General features: G+C 31.1%; 1 protein-coding gene and 2 long non-coding RNA genes across 3 annotated transcripts; all 3 read right to left on the bottom strand.

Annotated features, from left to right (window-relative positions):
• Nucleotides 1–5,826: 5,826 nt before the first annotated feature.
• On the bottom strand, nucleotides 5,827–11,552 carry LOC145571204 (uncharacterized). The gene is made up of 10 exons (XM_081630274.1): nucleotides 11,156–11,552; nucleotides 10,768–11,009; nucleotides 10,047–10,243; nucleotides 9,796–9,918; nucleotides 9,445–9,604; nucleotides 9,172–9,288; nucleotides 8,825–9,094; nucleotides 8,276–8,301; nucleotides 7,538–7,603; nucleotides 5,827–5,929 (listed from the first exon to the last, which is right to left on the bottom strand). The coding sequence occupies exons 1-10, from the start codon at nucleotides 11,550–11,552 to the stop codon at nucleotides 5,827–5,829; spliced, it is 1,701 nt and encodes a 566-aa protein (XP_081486400.1).
• A 2,367-nt stretch (nucleotides 11,553–13,919) lies between these two features.
• LOC145572429 (uncharacterized) lies at nucleotides 13,920–16,168 on the bottom strand. Its single transcript, XR_014096842.1, has 8 exons — nucleotides 16,053–16,168; nucleotides 15,686–15,956; nucleotides 15,528–15,585; nucleotides 15,135–15,440; nucleotides 14,778–14,907; nucleotides 14,523–14,679; nucleotides 14,311–14,437; nucleotides 13,920–14,192 (listed from the first exon to the last, which is right to left on the bottom strand). It is a non-coding gene; the product is annotated as an uncharacterized LOC145572429 (long non-coding RNA).
• A 2,419-nt stretch (nucleotides 16,169–18,587) lies between these two features.
• On the bottom strand, nucleotides 18,588–21,688 carry LOC145572428 (uncharacterized). Its single transcript, XR_014096841.1, has 3 exons — nucleotides 21,556–21,688; nucleotides 21,346–21,382; nucleotides 18,588–19,497 (listed from the first exon to the last, which is right to left on the bottom strand). It is a non-coding gene; the product is annotated as an uncharacterized LOC145572428 (long non-coding RNA).
• Nucleotides 21,689–23,042: the final 1,354 nt, after the last annotated feature.

The raw sequence follows: 23,042 nt of genomic DNA, 5'->3' as shown, positions 1-23,042 counted from the left end.
TTTTTCTTCTATTTTTTGTTATCTTACCTAGATTAAATATCGTGAAGATGTGACTAATTTTACTGTTTTATTTTTAATTAAATATCACGTAGAATTTGAATTTAGTAATAGCATTTTTAAACATTAGTGCTTTACCTGATGATGCCACATTTAGAACAATTTTCTTTTTAGTACGAAGCCTTGCTGATATGGTGCAGTATAGGAAAGTCTTTCCAGTCCCTCCGCGGCCATATACAAAAAATATCTCTCCTGCTTCGTTCTATACAGCCTGCACAACTCTGTCATAAACAACCAATTGCTCTTTGTTCAGTTTTCAATACTACAAAAAGTGTGTTTTTTGGACGCTTTTTAGGCCTTTTTTCGACGCTAAAAAGCGTCGAAAAAATATTTCTCGACGCTACTAAAAAGTGTCGAGAATACGTGAGTCGAGAATTTTAAGGGACACAAAAAAGTGTCGAGAATATCGACTCTTTTATGTGTCCAAACTAATATACGAAGTGTCGGAAAATACTTATTTCGCGCATTATCCCAAATTTGTGTAGTTTTTTAGCGACGCTTTTAGATGTCCACATACTCAAATTTAGCGACGCTTTTTGTTGTCTTGCGTTTATTCGTGTTAGCCTATGGTATGGCGGGAAACTCTTGAAATGTGAAAATGTGCAAAATATGTAGACATTAAAAAGCGTCTAGAATTTTTTTTTTAAAGCTTTTTTTCTTTTTTTTTTTCCTTTTATTAAATTATTACCATCATACATACATTATAGTTATTTAAATTTATCATAAATTAAATTAATAACATTAAAATTAAAATAAACAAATATTCTATATAACTAGATCAAATTAAATTAAATAAATAAATAAAAAAATAAAAAAATAATAATTAATCAACAATAATAAAAGTACGTAGTTAATTAAATTACCAAATTTATAAAAGAAAACATCAACACAATTAATAAAAAAAAAGTCGCATATTCTAGTAGCTTGTCCTTAAATAAATACATCACTAATATAAATAAGACTTAAAAACCAAAATAGATAGATGATGGCGTTATAGACAATATAGTCGCTTGTTTTGATGCTCAAGTGTCCCGGCCTATTCTCTTGTTGCACCTACATTGCCTTTTCCAATCTTAAAAAAAAAAAAAAAAATACAAAGTATAAATTAGTACATTACACAATATAGGCTTATACACACACACACACATACACACAAGCTCTGAATTTCACACACACACGCACACACACACACACACACAAGCATTTTGAATTTCACACACACAAGTTAAGCATTACACAAACGTCTTTGAGAATGCCAACACTTACAATAGCAATCTTATAACAGCAATCTTATAAACGTCAGGCTTGCAGTCTTATAACAACAATCTTACACACACACACACACAAGCATTACACAAACAACAGCAGAGGAAGAATTGTACTAATGGTGCAATTACATCACCTATACAATCTTAAAAGTAGAAAGGAAATTACAAGCATTTTCTGAATGAATATTCTCTCACATCCTTTTCCTTATCACTCCTATTAACTTGTTGCTTGAGAGATAACTATCCTACTTACATCACTTTCTCAGTCCAAAACTATCCCAGTTGCTAACAAAATAAAGAATTATATTGGGTATCAACAATTTTCCACATGGAATGTAAAAGCACGAATTGTTTCTGCTATATCAACTAATCATCTCCTATCATGCTGAATTTAGCAGCAGCAAAGAGCTTTTCACATATTAGGTATTAAAGCATGGCATCAAACATAATGTCTAAAAAACAAATGAACAAAAACTAATACTCTGCATTTCTCTATATATGAAAAGAATTGGTATGAGATATAATATCCATATTAACTTGTTGTTCAAGCCAAAGCATAACTAACAGCCGACACAATCAATGCCTTTTCACATTGCCTAGCATACATAAGGCAAGTATGAGGCTTGGGGTAGTCAGGTGGGTTGCACAACAGAATTTTTGGTTCTCTAAACTTGCAGAAAGATGTAAAATATTCCAGAGTCCAGAGCAGCCCAGCAGATAAAGATACAGCACATCACTTCACTACATCTCAAACCACTAAAGATTCATAATTTTCGTTGTCATGCCCTTTTACCAAATGCAAAAAGAAAAGACAAAACAAACACATGAAACTAATCGTACCCAGAATTTCTGCGACAATTTGGGTCAGGCAGCGAGGGGGGAGGCCTTTACTACATAAGGTTTATAAAGCAAGCAATGACCATCAGAAAAACTATTCAAATTCTAACCTTAGGTAACTTTACTGCAAAATACTTAATGTAAAGTTCTGATTTTCAAATTCAGTTCTGATTTTCAAATACTATCAAATCCTAATCATCTGATTTTCACTTCTGATCTTTAGATCTGAAATTCAGCGCTGAATTCAGAACACAGTTCTGAATTCAGTTCTGAAATTTAGCTCTAAATTCAATTATGAAATTCAACACTGAATTCAGTTCTGGATTTCACCTCTGAATTCAGTTCTAGATTTCAGCTCTGATTTCAAATCTGATTTTCAGTTCTGAACTTCAGATCTTAAATTCAACTCTGAATTCAGTTCTGAAATTCAGCTCTGAATTCAGTTCTGAAATTCAAAGCTGGATTCAGTTCTGGATTTCAGCTCTTAGTAGTTGCTTAACAAGTTTGTGGCACTCTAGTATTTGCTGAACCAATTTTCTTGTGATTTGTAATCCAAGATAATATAACCATCAATATGGGCCATGCAATTATAAGACTTTTGGTCCACAAAATAGGGACTCTAGCATCTAAACACAACACATGTTATAAAGAGAAATGCGACTTTGTTATTACCTGGTGGTTTGCCATTTCTAAGAATTCAGATGTTTTCTTTAGAAGAATTGGAGATCTATTCCCTTGACGAACTGCACCTACAATATCAGAAAACTGTCCAACAAGTGCTTTAAGAAGAAGATTGTTGTGTTCGACCTGGTCTTTCAGCTTTTCATTTTCTTCAGATAGTGTATCATTTTTTTTGTGCAAAGCATTCACTTCTTCTTTAACACTATCCATCACAATAGTCCTCTTTTGAACTTTTTCATACCCTTCCTTCCTTAACACACCACGCACTCCGAAAATGTCCCCCTTTTTAACCCTTAGTCCGTAACTCACTAGACGATCAGGAATCTCATCGCGATACATAGTTTACTGAAACGCTTCATCTTTGAGCTCTTGTTCGGACATCTTAGGGTGTATCATCCTCAGCTCTTCAACCTTAGCTTTAACATCATCCTACACCAACATTCAGGAGTAATGTAAGACCACAAAATCTGCACAAAATTATACCACAAAATCTGCACAAAATCATACCAGAAATCTGTCACAAAACCATACCACAAAATCTTGAGTGACTGTGTTAGAAAGAAAGCTTCCGTCTTTACCCATATGGGTTTTAATCCACATCGCTAACAAGCTCATTTTCTGTCCATGTTCATCTTTCTATAAATAATAAAGCAAAACAAGCATTAAAGATACGTACAACAATATATACCGCATATAACCTGGCTTTGCTCTTACTAACATCCTAAGTAAATATAAAATGACATATATATTACTTATATAATCAGCTTGTTAACTTTTAGAGCCAGATCTATGAAACTGATTTTGAGAAGCTCGTGCTTTTTTACCGCATGCTGACATAGTCTACACTCACATTTTCAAATTTTTAGTTTGAGATTAATTAATATTTTATAGAGTAAACAGTAAGCTAAATATTGTCCTTACTTTCCCGTAATCCGAATCCCAATATTTCACCAACTTAACCCAATTACTACTGGTAATTCCATGTGGCACGTTATTACACATCTCATCCAATTTCTTTTCTAATGGCTTGTAATAAATCTGTTTCAAAGAGTATTTGAACTGTCTCCAACATTTATTGGCACACTTGAGTGCTTGGTTGTCATATTCCGCACCAAGAGGAATCACAAAGCGGTCCTTTAGTAAAGTAAAATAATTAGTTAAAATTGTAAATCAGTAAGTAATCTATTAGAAGTAAGAGACCGGCTAAGTATGTGTGTTTAGGCAATGAAAGGGAGTGTCTTAGGGACGAATATACTTACTCTTATGTCTGTAACTATCTTCCCTTTGAAATGCTTGTCGATTGCATGTCAATCTTTTTCCCCAACTGGACAATGTGACTCGCTAGGCCCAATCTAACACTACGAGGATCAGCGGCAAACTCTGTATATTTTTCATCAAATTTTTTCCAAGCCTCGCCATCAGAAGGGTGTCTTAGAATCTTATCATCCTTACGATTAAAGTGTCATCTCATGTCCTCTGCAGTTTTAGATGACATGTAAAGCCTCTTTAATCTAGGGATAAGGGAAAGTACCGCATTACTTTAGCTGCCACGCCTTTCTTACATGCTTCTTTTCCTTTCTCATTTACATCACCCTCCTTTCCTTTCACACTTTTCCACCTTGATGTATGGCATACATGACACTCACTTTTATCCGCGAATTTGCCCCAATATAACATGCAGTCATTTGGACATGCATGGATTTTCTCATATCCTAAACCCAAATAATTTATTATCTTCATGCCTTCATAATAAGACGATGGAAAATCCTTAATAATGGGAAATGCGTCAATTAGAAGTTCAAGCAATTTATTAAATGACTCAGTAGACCAATGGAACATACACTTTAGGTGAAACAAGTGCAATAAAAGTGATAGTTTTTAAAAATTAGTACACCCCTCGTACAGGCCTTTTTCAGAAGCTTCCATGAGATGTTTATACTTTGCCTGTTCTTCATTTGAGAAAGTTGATTGATACTCATCATCTACCTCGCGATTTATGGTAAACCCCTCATCCATGTCATATGAATTGTCATCTTCATTAATTTGTTCACTTAATGATGGATCTTGAGGTTTGTCGGTTGGTTGTGTATTAACTCTAAAAGCTGCTTTTAGTAACCCGTCCATATCATCTCGACCTACTTCCTTTGCTAGATCATTACTTAGATCATGGGTCTTACTCCCTTCATCTTCACAATGAAATATCCAATTTCTATAGTTTTTATAAAAACCATAAAATAAAATATGCCCTCCTACTTCTTCTACAGAATTCGCTTTATTTAACTTGCCCTTATTACATGGGCATTTAGTTTCCCATGAATTTGGTAAAAGAGTCTCTTTAGCAAGTTTCAAGAATTTCATGCAACCTTTATAATAACCAGGATCGCCTCTTGGTAAATCAATCCAACTAGTATCCATGTCTACAAAGAAGTATATAGTTAATTGCTAATTAAAAACAATGACATTAAAAAAAAAATCATGTTACAAGGATCCTTAAACCAATATATAATAGGGACATCACTTTCACTAAGTAAATAGACATCCATCAAACTTATAATATCAAGAAGTTTATCCACTAAAAAATGTAAGTAAGTAATTCAAGCCTACAAATTGTTGAGGGGTGAAAGAAGAAAACTAGAAAGAAACATGCAACAACAAAAAAAAGTTATACAAGTTCGATGAATTTCTCATTCAACAAACCACACTGAAAATCTACAATATATGACTCCAAGGCAGTAGGCACGCGTTATCAAGCAATTAGAAGATAGTGTCACATGAAACATCCAATTAGGGAAATCTAATCAAGCCTACACAATTGAAATAAGTATATGACATACACTAATTAAACTAGAATCTTTTAAAATGTATTCTAGTTTGAGCTAATGTCTAAGGTAGAGTGTACCTTCTTTTGCTGCAAAAGTACAGTAAGATCATACAATCTTTACGTTTCAAGCTATTGAACAAGGCTGAAACAGAACAGGTAGTGTTAGTAAGCCTGAGATGAAATGATCTGCCCAACACTCTGGAGTGACTTTAGATCATCCTCTGTTTTAGCGTAGTCCTTTTTGGCACTTCGCAACTCTTCTTCACTGAAAATATAGAAATTAAATACATTAGCAGCAGCCTTAAAAAAAAGGAACACACTACAAAAAAAAAGGACAACACAAATGATCCACTACCGGAAACAGCAAAATATCAAGTTGCATAAATACTAAGCAACCATTCTTAACTAAAAAAAAAAGTACACAAAATACTCTCCTCCAACCTCAATGAAAATTTATAGAGATAAACCAAAACTCATTACCACTATTCGGCATCTTCCATAACTGTTAGAAATGATGAAACTAGTTGTTTTTCCATATACCTTGTTTAGATATTTAAATAGCATAGTTTAAATTTCAAGGTTTCAACACAAAACCTAAGTGGCAAATTTATAAGACTGAAACGACCATCACTACTCATAAAACTAGTGGGTTTTCAACATTGCTTTCACTCACTAATCTTATTAATCTTTGGTCTGAAATTTTGTTTTCAACAAAAAATTTAAAGAGCAATTTTTAACAGTGTCTAAGGCATGCAATTTATTAAGAACAAATTTGCATGAAAACAGAACAAAAAAAAAAAAGAGAAAAGCATTGAGCACGAATTGGTCGTTCACTTGAGGCTTACCAAAGCTCCATTAATGAATAAATGTTGATTGACCAAAAAACTAGTTGAATACAAGTTACAAATTTTTATTTTGAATTGCCTCTTGTATGGATCAGGTTCATACCGAACAAACAACTATGTGTCCACTGTCCATGTTACAAACGTCACTTATATGGATGGAGATAAATTACTCACATCACATCCTCCATTCATTCTTTTCTAATGCCAAAATATAAATTCCAAATAAAACACCTAAAGTGATAGTTTCTCAAACTTTAGAATTCCAAGTTACTAAAATAGCAGCTAACTGAAAAAGAAAAGCATACTGCTTCTTCAGCAGCATTAAGATCATTTACTTAAGGTTAGTTAAAGCGTTGCTTGTCCATCACTGCCTCAGTTAACTTGACCATAGCTTAGCTTAGAGTTAGCAACAAGTAGCCTCTTCTGTTAGCAACTCTAGACAAGTTCTAATCACAAAATCGCAACACAACTTCATATTTATTCAATAATTTGAGATACAAACCCTAGCACAAGCAATAATTCCTCAATAAACTCAAATTTTGGTTTAACATTCTCCGGAAATTAACGTTTCTCTTGAGGCTACGATTACTGCATCTACAACAAGCACCATTGGTATAGATACAAACATTTAGTCAATATACATAGATGAACAATATTAATCACAACATGATATTGATATATTCCTCCCATCCAGGTGTGATGTTAATTAAACCCTTGTGAAAGCATAAGCACAACCCGTAACTAATCCTTAAGCACATTAATAGATATAATATTGTTTTTTTTTAATCGATAAGTTTATGCACCACATTGTCCACATATAACTTGACATCTTACACTTAACTTATGCATGTCCTAGCTATCCATGTCCTAATTACCTTTTTCACACTTTCTCCAGACACAAATGTTCTTATATGCAATAAGTTTAATCTCTAAAGCAACCCTTTCAACAGATAAAGAAAATTCCATCATAATAAAACTTCGCAAAAACTCACTGGAGAAAACAGAGTCCCAATTACCAATATAATTACCTTCTTAGATCTGCAGGGGTGGCTCCAACATTAATCTCCGGCCTCCGCTTCTTAACTGACCCTTCTCTGCCAAAATAACCAATTTGTAAAAATTCAATGTCAACACACTAGGGAAATTCCTAAATAAAGCTTAGTATAACCTTGGGAGATCAAATTGATTAAGAATGACAATATTTTCAGCATTATTATGAAGTTATGATCTTGTTTTGCATCAAATGAATGTGAAAAATGCATATACGAAGCACTCAAATGGATGAATAGTATTGCATCAAGTGCTGTTACAACTCTTGCACTTTTATCTTCAATAATTAAGCTCCTAATTATTTAATTAGTTAAGAATTGCAGATAGATTAGCTAAGCACTGATATTCAAACATTTTTCTTACCACTTATGCTACAAGTGAGTAGTTAGGTATATGTAGAATTGTAGATCAGTGACTTTCTTGGTACAGAATTCAAAGAGAAATTAAAAAACCACCACCATACGAACCCCCCTTCAAGCCAGCAAACCTTCAACTTTTCTAAACAATTCAAGACAATCTTCAAAACAAGAAAGTGATATCACAATATAGTCGAAAAATCCCAAACTAAAACCCTAGAAAATGCCATCAAATTCATCACAAAAACCCATAAAAAAACTAAAAAAAAAAAGCAACAACAACAACAGGGAAACCTTAAATTTGAAAACAGAATTCATGAAAAAAAAATTAAATTATCTAATTAAGGCCAAAAAAATTACCTTGCAATAAGAGATCGATTCTTGTTCTACTCCAATACAAAATCGAAGACATGCAAAGAATAATTCCCAAATTTAACAAAATTTAAAGAATTCTGAGATATTAGGGTACCAAAAATTGTAAAGCAAATTGTGAATCAATTACCTGAAATTTCTGAAAGTGAAGAGCAAAATCCCCCCAAATTCGTTGAGGTTTAGCAAGAAAACCCAGAATTTAACCCCAAAAAAACGAGGTACTCCGATTTGTATGTTGTAGCACTGAGCCGCAGTAGAGAGCAGTAGAGTTTCTGAATAATTCAATAGTGGGCGGTTTAATTGGGAGTATTTCTTTATAATACAACCCGCTTTTTTTCATTAAATTTTAAAATTGCGGGCACAGGAAGTCACGTGTATGACACGTGATTTTCTTGACGCTTTTATGTGTCGGGAAAAACCTTCGACACTTAAAAGTGTCGAGAAAAAGCGAAACTAAAAATTGTACACAGACGCCACAGACAAGGCGTCGAGGCAAAAGCGTCTAAAATATGCGGGTTTTGTAGTAGTGTTTGTTACTCTGCTTAACAACTCTTCTTGTTGTTGCTTGGTGTCATATAGTCTTTCTTCTGCTATAAGCTTGTTTTCCATGCATTCTTCTTCAGTGAAGTCGGGCTGTGGTAAATCTTTGAAGTCGGCTAATAACTTTCCGAATTTCACAAGGATTCTATTTATCTCCAATAGGGTGAATGTCTTTATTTGATCTTCTGTAAGTATTAGTTCTAGATGTTTGAATAATCGCCTTTTCTTTTGTAGTATGTCATCTGAGAGGGCCTTGAAGCTACTTTCCTATAGGCTGAATATGTCAGTCACTTCACAGAATAAAAGTAGTGTGACAAATAGTTCTCGTAGTTGCGATGGCATGCCCAATGGTTGGCCTCTTGTATAGAGTCGTGCCATTCTTTGTCATTGCTAAGTAGTCCCAAAACATAGCACGCTTCTTTGTAGGTAGGATGCAAGTAGCCATCGATTGTCCTTATTTCCTGAAAAGATTTAGGACCCTTGACAATGTTGAGTAGTAGACGAAGGTAGTACCTCTCTCCTGCTGTTGGGTGTACATATGTTATTCTTCCGATGCTTTTTCCATGATGTCATTTCTCCCATGATTTTTTCTTTTTTGTATTTCCAAGCTCATCAACCACAGCAACGGTAGTCCATACATAGTCTGTAGGGATATCTGCATATGTTAAGGACCTTGCACCCTCATCAATTGCATTGGTATGCATCCATTCCGTGAGCATAGTCTCATTGGCTTCTTCATTGTTAATGAGCATCCTCGAATAACAACCGCCTGTTCTCCTTCCAAGTGTATAGGTAGACGTATGACTGACGAACTTCTTTCGTGGATATCAAATTCAAAAATTCTTCATGCGGCCTCTCATGATGAGATATACCTACAATCAAGGTATGATTTTATCTCATCTGTTTGGTCGTCACTAATTATCATGGTTGTTCTGTCTGGTCCTTTGCATATATATTTAAACAGGTACTTGATAGCACGTGTGGTATTGCACCATTCCACATTTATATGAGCATCAAAAATTAGTAGTAGGCCTTCATTGTATAGAACTATTGATCTGTTATCCATTAGATGATCACCCTTTTTAATGAACCTGCGAGTTTTATATTGGGATTAGAGTATGAAGCAATTTATGGCATTAGTAAGTATTAGTTGTTAAAAATTTGTCTACCTTTCGTTGTCCCTTCTTCTGTATACGGGGTGACCATTATTATCAAAAACAGTTTCTTGATTGAATTGCTTTGGATAGTTTTTGCTGCACTTCTTATCCACCATGCATGGGCAATTTGGATTGGAATTTCCGCATGGACCATGTAACGCGTAACGGCCTCATATAATTCTGGTTTCGATTCTTTATCTGGGATCTCTGCTTGTATGATTGTGTCTATGAATTGTAGAGTGCACTGTAACTCTTCTTCCTTTATCCATAAAAGTATATGAGCATGAGGTAGCCCCCTCTTTTGAAATTCCACAGTGCATACATCTGTATTTTAGCCATACATTACTGAAAGTTAGTTGTAGTATTTTTGGCTATTTGTTTGTTTTTTTTTTTGTCACTTTTAATTAACTTGCTCATTACCAGTTCATCATAAATTATTATAGTTTGCTTATAACTAAAAAAGTAAACCTTGGAAAACTATAAACGTAAATTAAGGAAACAAAATGAATTATCTGTGTTTGAAGTGTGTGTCTGTCCTCCTACTGGTACGCATTCAAAAATTTGCAAATTCTTTTTTAAATTACTTTACCTACCACATCAGTCCCAAAGTAATGGTCTTCTTTTAGACACTTCATGAGCTGTTTTAGTTTGAGCTTGAATACTCTTGCCATGATATCCAGTCGATCTTCTGGCTTTTATCCTTCAATATGACTCAACATTGCTTGTACTTCTGGCAACTTTGTGTTTGCTGTAAATGTGATGAATAGATGTGGGCTTCCATACCGTCTGCAGATTGCCATAGCGTCTTGGTAGTTTTGGTACATGTATCTTGGTCCTTCCGTGAATGATTGCTGGTAGGACTCTTTTTCCCACTGCTGCCCCATTCATGTCTCCTTGTACCACAGTATCTCGTATGTTGCTGTAAATTTCACACCTAAATTGTTGTTGGTTGTTTCGGATAAATGACAACCTTTCTTCTTCAATCGTGCAATAGCAGTCTACAATAAATTGTAAAAGTAACTGACCTACAGCAAGATATAAGGAATTATGTTTTGAAAATATGAATTTATTGTCATATAAGTAAACAAATTCTCGTATCCTTTTTGGAGGTTTATATATGTGTTATATTAGTAAAACGTGCATATTAATTTGAATAAGATAAGTAGTTTACCTGCTCGTAGTAGAGTTTGAGCTTCTATTTTTCTTGTTTGCAACCTGTATACGTAAAACTCTCTCATAGTCACACATTCCCTCTTGCCTTTTCCTGATCCTTTTTTCTTAGCATATACTATCCCATGATGGTAACTATCTTCTCCATATAGGAATAGCAGAGGATATTGTAAAGCCATGAAGCTTGGGTGTAATTCATTTATTCTTTGTAATCCTTCTGATTTGTGCTTAATTATTATATCCCTTCCATATGTGTTATGTCCAATATCTCCTACTATAATTGCAGCTATCTCAGATGACTTTGGCATGTTGTATGTTTTGTTTTTATTGTCCCTTATACCAAGTAGCCTTGTGGTCCACTTTTCTCCCACATTTTGTCTTATTCTTTGTTGTGCCATTCTAAAGGTTTGTGCTAGGGGATTTATTTTGTCAAGCATTGCTTTCAATTTGGAGAGTAATTCAAAATCCAATGTTGGGCTGTTTTCATTCTTTTGAACACCTTCTGTTCTTAAATTGATCTCTGATGCACCATCATATATATATATATATATATATATAGCTGTGCAAATGATGGTTGTTTATCATCTACCAGTAGAAGAGACCCTATGCGATGATGATTCTGTCCACTTGCTCTAAAAACATATGGGCCTGCTGTTGTGTTTATTGAATTATCAATCTTAGCGCCCATTGACGTAAATGCAAAATATGAATTGTATATACGAATTAGTTGTCTGAAGATTGATGTGCATTTGCCTCCTTAACAATTCTGCCAGCAACTTGGGTGGTTCTTTGAATTTGGGTAATTTTACTTTACCCTCTTGACAACATAGGTTGAAGATTGTCCTATTTTTTGTGCTTCTCTTCTTAACTCTCTCTTCGTACCACATTAATGCACCACACTCTGGACATTCGTATTCAGGTAGGCCTAAGCTTATATACTTGTAGCTTTCATTATTTGTTCCTGTACATTAAATTAATTCATGCTTAGTTACGGATAGTGATTTAAAGAAAGTGCAAGGTAAGTTGGTAAGTTTTATGATACCTGTTGATGTTGTTTCGAATTGAATTTGTCCATTCTCTTTGTTATTTATTAATCGCCTTCTTTTGTCTTTATGCAAATGTGCACATACAATTCAAAGATGAGCAAAGTGTTAGCAATTGATAAAATATTATAAATTTATGTATTGCAGGTTTTAGGTTTTCTAATGTTGCTTTTCCAGTTGTGGTTTTTTTTTTTTTTTTTTTTATAACTTTTACTGTTGAATTTTAATACTCTATGCAGATCCATAGTTAATGTTGTTGTAGCATGTGTTTCATAGTTGTAAATTTCATTATATCCTAATAATCTTGGGTTTTGTGTACAACGCTATTTATATAGAGCTATTAACTAAAATTGGATCGGGAACATGATAAGTTGTTCGACTTAGACGTGAGCATTTTTTTGCTATAATTTATATAGCGCGTAGAGCATATATTGTTTCATAGAGAGCGTATAATTCTTGTATTACATACGGTTTCATGTAGCAACTTTTTCTCAATGGTAATCAAATTACATCACTTTCAAGTCACAGTAGATTGATATGTTGATTAATTAAATTAGAAAGAGCAAGTTATGTTTTATATTAATTACCTGGTGCTATATGCAGTTGTCTTCGTGCTTTTTTCTCATTGAGTATTACTTGTCTCCTTTTCCTTCTTTCTCTTTGCAAAGCTTTTTTAATGAAATCTTGGTTCATGCTATCTCTTAGAATAAATTCACTGTACGATGATTGTGTTCTTTCTTGAGTCGCATATATGTTATTTTATAAAAATTATGGTTTAAATAGGTATAATAATTTTATTAAAGTTGGGTTATTAGAATATAGAGTTATGAGTAATATCTTTACAATAAAAGTAAATTTTATCTTTTTAATTTTAGAATTTTTTGTTTTTAAAATTTCATCACACATGAAAAGATTATCTTGTTCCTTATAAATAATTCAAATAGGTATGATAATTTTTTTAATAACAATTATGATTCAAATAAGTATGATAATTATTTTATTAAAGTTGGATTAGGATTAGATTATAGAGTTTTGGCCTTGAAACTTAGAGTAGTATCTTTACAAAAGTTAATTTTTAATTTTTTTTCCCGAAGAATGTCTTTTTAATTTTAGATATATACTTGTTTTCTTTTCATCGTACTTGGAGTGAACATCAATCATAATTTTACACCTAATTTTGTGAAAGCTTATTCTTATGTGCATATATGTGATATCATTTTAATTTAGTGGGGTCTTAAGCCATAACCATGCATGTATAAGTGATAGAAAAACACGAAAATATTAACACGAAATATGATAGTAATAATAAAACGTATAAGATCTCTTAAAAAGTTAAAATCTAAAATATTGGAGTACATAATAATTTAAAATCATATGAAGTATTTGCTAAATAGTCTAATGACTAACTTAATAAAGAAAATCTAAAATCATCAATGATTATTTAATAAAGTACATAAAAACTACATAATGGATGATAATTTCGAAGCTTGAATATCCCTCCGCACTATGAAACTTATTATCTTGATCATGAAATTAAGCCTGCAATATAAATAGATTTGTAAATAGCTAATTAGTATATTATTTTAAAAATAAAATAGCTAATTTTTGAGAAAAATTAGATAGATACCTTTGATTTTTTAAATTTGTTGTTGCTTGAATCTTCATCATCTTTATTATCAAATTCATCATGAGGCCGTTTTCCATTATCCTTAGTTGTATCTTCTTCTTTATTTGTTGTAACTTCTTTGTCGTCCTTCATATCAAATAGTTAGTATAACAATTATTTTTTTGGATTTAAAATTTTTAAGAGTTAAAACATACCTCAAGGATAATTGTTTCAAAAGTTTTCATCACAGTGAAGGATTGTCGTGATGTTTTACGATTATAAGCAGTGATTTTAACTTTGAAAATCAATTCTTTCCCAATGATATTTTTAATTGTCATTGGTATTTCTGATTCTGCATCATTATCGCTAGCATCGTCTTTGTTATTAACCTGTAAAACATTAATTTACAATAAATATATTTTTATATAATCAATATTTTGAATGATCATTATAATATATAATTGTTTTTTATTAAAATTTTTGTAAGTAATTTAAAAAAAGGACAACCTTTTCATAAATATGAGCTTCAAAAACAGTACTTGCATCTTGACCAATTAACTTCTTAGCTTCTTCATCAAAAATAACAAATATGGCCGAACCACTATGATCTTCAACACCAAGCTCCAAACAATACCTAAAGGTCATTATAAAAAAATAAAATCAATAGCTAATTAAATATGATTAACATTTAAACCATAAACTATTCGTAGATCTCTAACCTTGGTATTGGTCTTTCAACTGATTTTTTGCAATTGATTCATAAAAATCAGTTAATCTTGGAGTGACACGTCTTATACAAACTGGACATGAGATATAATACCAACCATTCTCACCCATGATATCAGTCACTTTAGCCTTACAGTAGAAGATTAAATCCTATATTTACGAAATTATTAGAAATTTTTTTGTATGATATAAATCTAATTATTAAATAATGCTTCAAAATTATAAAAATAGCATTTTTAATATAATACCTTTTCAACAGTTTTTTGGATGTGATTCATAAGAGTTGAGTTATCAATCTTCTTGGAGATAATTTCTTCTGAGTCCGCAGAAGTACGTTGTATCTCAAGTTTTCTAATAGTACTATTTTTCGATTTTTCACTACAATAAAAATATAAATAGTTAGTAAAAAAAATTATAAATTATAAGAGTCGATGGACTTTGAAACTCACATAATGAACCCACCAAAAGCAACAAACCAATTTGATTATATCTTCAAACAATAGTGTTAGTAGAGTCTATTATATGTAGCAATTCAATAACATCAATTTATTGTTAAAAGCATACGCTATGTACCAAAAAAGAATTTTGAAAGATAGAAATCATACTTCCAAATGTCTTTTAAGAACTGAACTTCTGGAACTTCTACATTTGTATAGATTTTGGTCGATGACGAAGTGGTTAGATTGAAAGTGCCTATATATTAAATAATAATAATAGATAAATAGATAGAAAAATAATAAAAAAATAGTAAAATAATAAACAACAATAAACTTAAATTACCATTAAACTCTTTCACCATCGTTGACGTTACTATAATAGGAAAAGGTTTAGTGAAATCATTGAGTTGGTTTTTCTGTTTCGTATACTCAGCAAAAACTTTATTCCAAAGCTTAATTTGAACTCTTTTCCCCCTAAAAACAAAAAAATAAATATTAGATACATATGAAATAAATATATGTAAGAAGCATTATTTAAAAGTAATAAAAAAATATGCATACCATTTATCTTCTATTTCGATAGAATCACCAATTTCGTTCACAACCACACCTATTACGTCTAATATAAAAGTAGAAAAATAGAACATTGAAATATTAGCAAAAATAAAATTGATATAAATCAATCTATACATTTAGATGAAATAAACCTATATATTTACCGGGAAGTGAATAATTGTTGCGAAATTGATCTAAAGAATGTAATTGTATAAAATCAAATCTATGCATTGGAATTTTTTTATCATCCCCAATCGCTCGGACAATAGTATTATGAAAAAATTGAATCATTATTTTGTTGTCACTGACAATGCGATATTGATTCTTATTTGGAATGACTGAAAAGTATCTAATGGTGTAAACTTTTCCTTCAATCAATTTCGAACAAAAGGATTGAACAAAGTTGGATTTGATTGAGGCGTGAATGTAATCACCCTGTAATTAATAAGAAATTAAGTTAATTAATTACAATAAAAACTAAAGAGGTTTCAATTAAAAAATTAATAGAGGTAAATATTTTATAAGAAATACCTCCTCGTCCAATAGGACCATATCCAAACTTATTAAGCTATCTTGTTTGCGAAAATTCAGTACGTCAAACAGGCGAGAAACACATACTTTGACCTTTCAATCATTTTTGCTTGAATTTAATTCTCTGATTAAATTTGATCTGCATGTAAAAATAAAACATAGCATAAATCCCAAAATAAACACAATGTACATAATAATTACAAATATAAATTTTAAAAATAAGCTAAGAATTACCCAGCCATTGATGAACTTAAACTGACACAAAATTACTAACACAAAATTTATTTGATTTGGTTTTGTATTGGTACAAAAGTTTGTTAGTGTCGTATGATGCGCCAATATATAATGGTAGGTATCACAAAGTTTAATTTAATTATAATTAACGAACAATTTTTAATTCTTATCGTAAACACCATCAAAATTTATCTTATAATGGTAGGTATGTTTTGTCATATGATTATAAGTATTTTCAATTTATTTTATTGGGTTATTATTAAAATAAATTTTATCTTACTATTATTGTTACGATTATCTTACGCTAAACCAATAAAAGCCAATCCAAACAAAATAGTCCAAAGAGTATGTCATATTACTCATATAGTTTAGTCGCAAATATATAGTAGACATGGCAAATTATAATCGATTTAAAAAATTAGATTGATTGTGATAAATATTTAACTACATGATATCGTTTTATTCACAAAATAAGTATAATATTTATATGTAGTGGGTGTTTATTATCATATAATTAATATTTTAATCAAAGATATTTCAATATTTATATGTAGTGGATGTTTATTATCATATAAATGATATTTCAATACTATGCACGGTTTTTTGTGAAGATAGTTTTTAGATAGTATAGTGGTATAATTAATATTATCTTTTTGGAGAATATGTAGTTTATCTATATCATTAGATTTTTATTTAATTTTTTTACCATTAAAATAATATAATTCGTAGATAATTTTTTAAAAGATAATTTATAGTTTTTAAACTAAATTAATCTTAATAAATAACTATTCGTTGTTTTTACCTACGTGGCAAAATTCTTAAATCTCATTCATCACTTTTATTTAGGTGGCAAGTGAATTTTTTAATTCTAAAATAAAATAGAAGTCTAATTTTTAATTGGTCTAAAAAATACCTTTGCTTATGTGGCACTCTGAATGCTCTCCAAAAATGCCTACTTTTTATATATATATATATATATATATATAAGGCCGTGCGATGCACGGTTCTAGTAATCATTTAATTTAATTTAAAATTGTGTATATTTATGAAGATCATTCATTAATTGTATGGATAAAATTCCTAATATCATAAGATAATTTTTTTAATTTTAACACTAAAGTTATCTTTTGTTGTTTTATTTATTTTATGTGACGCTTGAATTTAAAATCCCAAACTTTATTCACTAATTTTACTTATGTGACAATTTAAATATTTAATTCAAAAAGAAATGACAAATCTCGTTTTTTTATTGATCAAAATAAGTCTTTTGCCTATGCGTTTATTTAATATACTCGTTCTGTTTAAAATGTTAGTCTCATTTATAATCATTTAACTATAAAATATTATGGGAAATTAGTCATATGAGATTTAGTTTTATTCATCTCGATGAGTACATTATTAAAATCAAACTTTTACAATATTTTCTAGGGATAGATTAAAGATATTTGCGATTAGAAATTTGCATCCATATATGTAAAAAAGATAATTATTACTTAGTTTCTTTTTTTTTCTTTTTGTTAGAGAAGATAATTATTGGTTTTTAAAAATAATTTAAATTTTAATTATTCTCATTCGTTGTTTTTACCTATGTGTTAAAATTCTTAAATCTTATACGTCACTTTTGCTTAGGTGGTGAGTAAATTTTTTAGTTCTAAAATAAATTATTAATCTAATTTTTCATTGGACAAAATAATACCTTTTCTTATGTAGCGCGCCAAATGCTCCCGAAAAATTCCTACTTTATTTATATATATTAGATTAGATTGGATGTACAATAAATATTGTACATCCGTTGTAAAGTTACCCCTAAAACGAGCAAAAGTTAACCTGACATATAAAAGTTACGAAGTATTTATGCTTTATTGATAATAGTTACCCAAAAAAATTGTAAAAGTGACCCTAAATTTGATAAAAAGTGGCCTCGATGTACAGTAAATTATTGTACACCGGATGTATACAAAAGTTATTCATAAAAGAGTACAAGTTTTCACATTTTTCACCCTCTAGGTACTCGGTTTTTTTTTCTCTTTTTAGGTACCAAGGTCAAAAATTCGGCAAACTAACCATGATCTAACCCATCGTTAACCATACATAATTATTAAAAAAACCAGAAATTATTAAATGCAACTTACCTTCAATTATAAAAAAAAATAGCCATTTGAGCATAATTTAGCACAATACACAATGTACTTCAATGTCTAAATGACTATTGTTACCTTAAAAAATTTAATACACCATCCTTTGACCACAAAAATAAGGCACAACAAGCCACTTGAATAGTTACATAGGAAGTTTTACACTTCTTATTCATTCTTCAATTTCTAAATTCTTTTGCAATCTTCACTACTCCTCCGTGTTTTAATAAGTGTTACAGTTTGACTTTTTTTTACTATTCATATAATGGGTTTGACTTGATTAATTTACTAATATATAAAAAACAAATGTTATTGTATAATACATTGTTGGATTCGTTATAACGTATACTTTCATAATATCAATTTTCCTATAATTTTATAAACATATGATTAGATAAATTAATGGTCAAAGTCATGTCTCAGTATGTGTGTTTGGTCAAACTGTAACACTTATTAAAACACAGAGGGAGTAACTGTTTTGAAATGGTCTTACAACAGTCTCACATGTCTTCCTACCTTGAACATGTAATGGTTGAAGCAAAAAAAAAAAAAAAAAAAAGTAAAAGAATATATATATATATATATATATATATATATTGAAATTGTGAATGCAGTTATGTACTTGTGCTTGTCTTTGATGGCCATTAGGATAGGTGTATACTCCTACCCCTCTATGTTGCATTGATACAATGCTTTCAGATTGATGTGTAGGGTAGTATGTGCTGGTCCACCCCCCCTAAAACCATTAACCTCATCCTCTGAGTCTAACTCATGCTCGATAAAAACATCCATCACTCTGTATATGTGGAGCAAGCTTATGAACTTCATTCACAAATGTTGCATCATCATAAGCAAGAAACCTCACTCCTACATCAACTGTTTTCAAAGGATCGCAGTAGTGTAATTTAGCTATGTCCTCACATCCTAAAGAGCAAATCATCTTCCTAAAATATGCCATTCATGTCCAAAGTCAACTCATCAAAAATCTTTGTACTCCCACCCACATATGCTAATGATGGTGTGTATTTCCAAGAATCTCCATAATGCACAATAACAGACAAAGGTATGTCTTCCATCTACAATGTATACGTGACACCATTAATAATGCTACATTGTAAACTAATCACAACTATTCAATAAAACATCTAAAAAATACGAAAAGAAAACCCCTTTTCCCCTTTTTTTTTCCAGAAAAATCAACTTGAATTTTATTTTAATTTTTTGAAAATTTAACCACAATTATTCATTACAACAACTACAAAATCACACACATGTTTTCACCACCAATTAAGTGATCATAATACACTACAAATCAATCCAATTACAAATTATTGATTTCACACACAATCATCATCATTAAAAAAAAACTATTGTACCATTAAAAAAATAGATGAAATACATGCCTTGTGCAAACACAATTAATAATGTGAGTTACTTTCCTCTTTGAGCAAGAACACAAGAGCAAGCTTCTTTTGGATGAAATGGCATCACATGTGTGGTACCCATTTTTGACTAATTTAAATTAGAAGTCAAAATCCCACATAAGTCGATAATTTGACTAAAAAAAGAAATTAGAGTTGCCACTCTATTTTTGCCCGAATAGAGACAGTCTTTTTTACGATCGTTTTCAAATAGAAAACGACATTGACTCCATTAGGTGAGGCACTATATATATAAGGATGGTCTTAGGAAATTGGAAATCTAGGCACGGGGTATAAGTTAGGAGATCGAACGTTTGGAACTCGTCTCTTCCTCTGTTCTAAAGAACAGACTCTTACTAATACGTTGTTAATTGGTTATAGTTATTCACATACCTTTCCTTAAACTAATGCATAAAAACACGTAAATTTCCACATTGTCAATCACATTCAAATGCAAAAGAGAAATCAACCTTACGATATATGGTGGGTTTGAGCATTAAATTAAAGTTGCCCTCTGTATTGTTCATTGTGGGATTTGAATCCACTCCCAGATCAAAACCCTATGTAATTCTAGAGAATGTCCATTTAAACATGGTAAAAATTTCATATGAGGTTTCAAAAAGGCTGTTTTTTTTGGGGGGGGGGGGGGTCGATCCATATAGGATTGTTTGAATGAAGCTGAGCAATCTTGCTTTTAAGGTGGAGGTCAATTTATTGAGGTTGAGGAAGTCACTAGAATTAGTGACACCATATGAGTTTCTTTGAGGAGAATGGTTTTTTTTTTTTGGTAAAACTAGGGGTGCCCACGCGCGCTATGTGCGTGATATAGGTAGTGTTTCGAGAAGAGTTATTGCAGTTAGGCTTAATACCTTATGCATGTTTGCATGACATTTTATTAAAATTATATGTGCATACGCGATTAATGTGTTAAATGTTGTGTATCTTTGCAATGTTCAAAAATTTAGCAAGCTACTTTAGAATTAGTGAAGGAGCTCAAATCAAACAAAAAAAATAAATCAATTCCAATAAGAAAGTATGAGAATAAACCTAGAAATTAATGACCACATAAATTAAAGAAGAAAAACAAGATAGATTAGAAATAAACACAAATTTCAACCAAAAATAATTATAATAGGTGAGAAGAAAAACTTTCAGATAGGGTAAGAATGAAATTATATCAGATGGTTGAAAGGCAAAAGAAAAACAATCCAATTGATTTGATATTCAACAATAAAAATTTAAAAAAATAAACAAATAGAGAAAAAAAAGAAATTGAAGTGAAAATCATAAACTTACATCAACTGAGCGTCGATTTAAAGACTATTAAAATGCGCATTTGAGCAATTTCACTAATAGAGCAAAAAAAAAAAATAAAAAAATAAAAAAATAAAAAAGCCGATCACATTTGGTTTTCCATAACATGATTTAAAGAGATGAGTTGAAAAAATAGCCTAAAATTCGGAAATTCGAGAGTTCAAATTGCTTGAGTAAGTATAACTTTACCTTCGATTGTTCTAAATTGAGCTTACAAATTCAACAACTGCAGAAAAATGTATTAGAAAACGAGATTAGCTTAGTCATGTTGTTAGAAATGCCAAAATTTGTGGGCGAACAAGAGTGAATGTAAAGAGAACCTATGACAATTAAATTAACAATTTACCCAAATTGTGAATTTGATCTCAATAATAAAAAAAATTTAAGAAATTGCCTCACCGCAGCAAGTCAAAAACTACTTCGATGGAGGAGATACATCACGGTAGGCGCTTCAATGGAGAACTAATAGTGTGCTTCACCGGAGGAAACTACTTCGATGGAGTTACTTCAATTGAGGAGAGAGGTAAAGGAGGAAGGAGAGAAAGGGATGCTTATGAAGAAGAAAGAGGAAAAGCATTAGTCAATCACATCATAATAACGCATAGAGACAAACAGTCAACATTAATGAGGGTAGAAGGGTAAATAAACATTTTAAGGGTTATATATGTCATGACATTGTTCATAAGAGTATTCTCCCACTTTTTAAAAGGTAGGGATGCATTTCAATTAATGACTTTAGGATTGACCAACTTCCGAAAAGAGATTGTATGGGCTTATTTTAGTATGCTTAAAAAGATATTTTATTTGGTAAGAATCGAGAGGAAAGTGAAGGAAATGTATTGGATTGTATGAAATTGACCTATGCAAAATGGACATTCTATATGGCCTTGATCCAAATGATAGGTAGTGAATTGAAAGTTTTGATCATGTTAGACTACATAAATGATCAATCTAAGGTAATGAAACTTAAAAGTATAATTCTCCGTGGCAAATAGATCATCGTGTAACCCGTCATGATTAGATATTCAATAATACCCTCTTATTTAAATATAGGCCGGCCATAACCCATAAAACTTTAAATCAAAAGATTTATTTTATTACTAAAATGATATAAGCATGCAAAGTCGTATTTCACTTAGCTAAAAGTTGGTTGTCTTCTCAATAAAAAATGGATAAGGAAACTTTGCTCTTTCGAATGATGATGGAATCAATCTATCTATATCTATACTAACCTATACTGATATATTAAAAGACGTTCTTAAGAAGGTCTATACGCCACGTTGTGGTACCTGGTTTATAGTGAACAAATTAGTCTCACTAGTAGAAAAAGTGCTATTTGAAACGCCCTATTAGTAACTGGCGTATGTTATGCTAGTTACGAAAGCATTAATAGTAACCGATTAAAATAATGTCAGTTACTAATTTTATGACATTTGTAACCGGCATAGTAAATGTGAGTTACTAATATGTGGTTTATCATTGTTTGAAGTTTTATTAATAACGGACTATATAAATGCCAATTACAAATATTAAGTCAAAAAAACTTTGACCAAAAAGTTTATAACTAGCTTACAAACGTCAGTTACAAATATGAAGTCAAAGAAACTTTGACCAAAAAAATTTATAACTAACTTACAAACGCCAGTTACAAATATTAAGTCAAAAAAACTTTGACCAAAAATTTTGTAACTAGCTTACAAACGTCAGTTACAAATATTAAGTCAATTAAACTTTGACAAAAAATTTATAACTAACTTACAAATGCCAGTTACAAATATTATTTAGTAACTTGTTTTTAAACGCAAGTTACTACTTCCTATTATTTTTATTTAATTTTAATCTATGTTAATTAGAGCAAGCAGACACTAAAACATAGACTTTTCCTT

The sequence above is a fragment of the Chenopodium album genome, chromosome 12 (genome assembly GCF_948465745.1).
Source record: "Chenopodium album chromosome 12, dcCheAlbu1.1, whole genome shotgun sequence".
NCBI classification, from domain to species: domain Eukaryota; kingdom Viridiplantae; phylum Streptophyta; class Magnoliopsida; order Caryophyllales; family Amaranthaceae; genus Chenopodium; species Chenopodium album.
Note: the sequence above shows the minus strand (reverse complement) of the source record. Positions and strands in the feature narration are given on the sequence as shown.

Coding starts and splice junctions, on each gene's coding strand:
- LOC145571204 (XM_081630274.1), bottom strand. CDS start 11,552: ATGGCACAACAAAGAATAAGACAAAATGTGGGAGAAAAGTGGACCACA. Junction 11,010..11,155: donor TCAAACTCTACTACGAGCAG/GTAAACTACTTA, acceptor ATCTTGCTGTAG/GTCAGTTACTTTTACAATTT. Junction 9,605..9,795: donor AATACCACACGTGCTATCAA/GTACCTGTTTAA, acceptor TACACTTGGAAG/GAGAACAGGCGGTTGTTATT.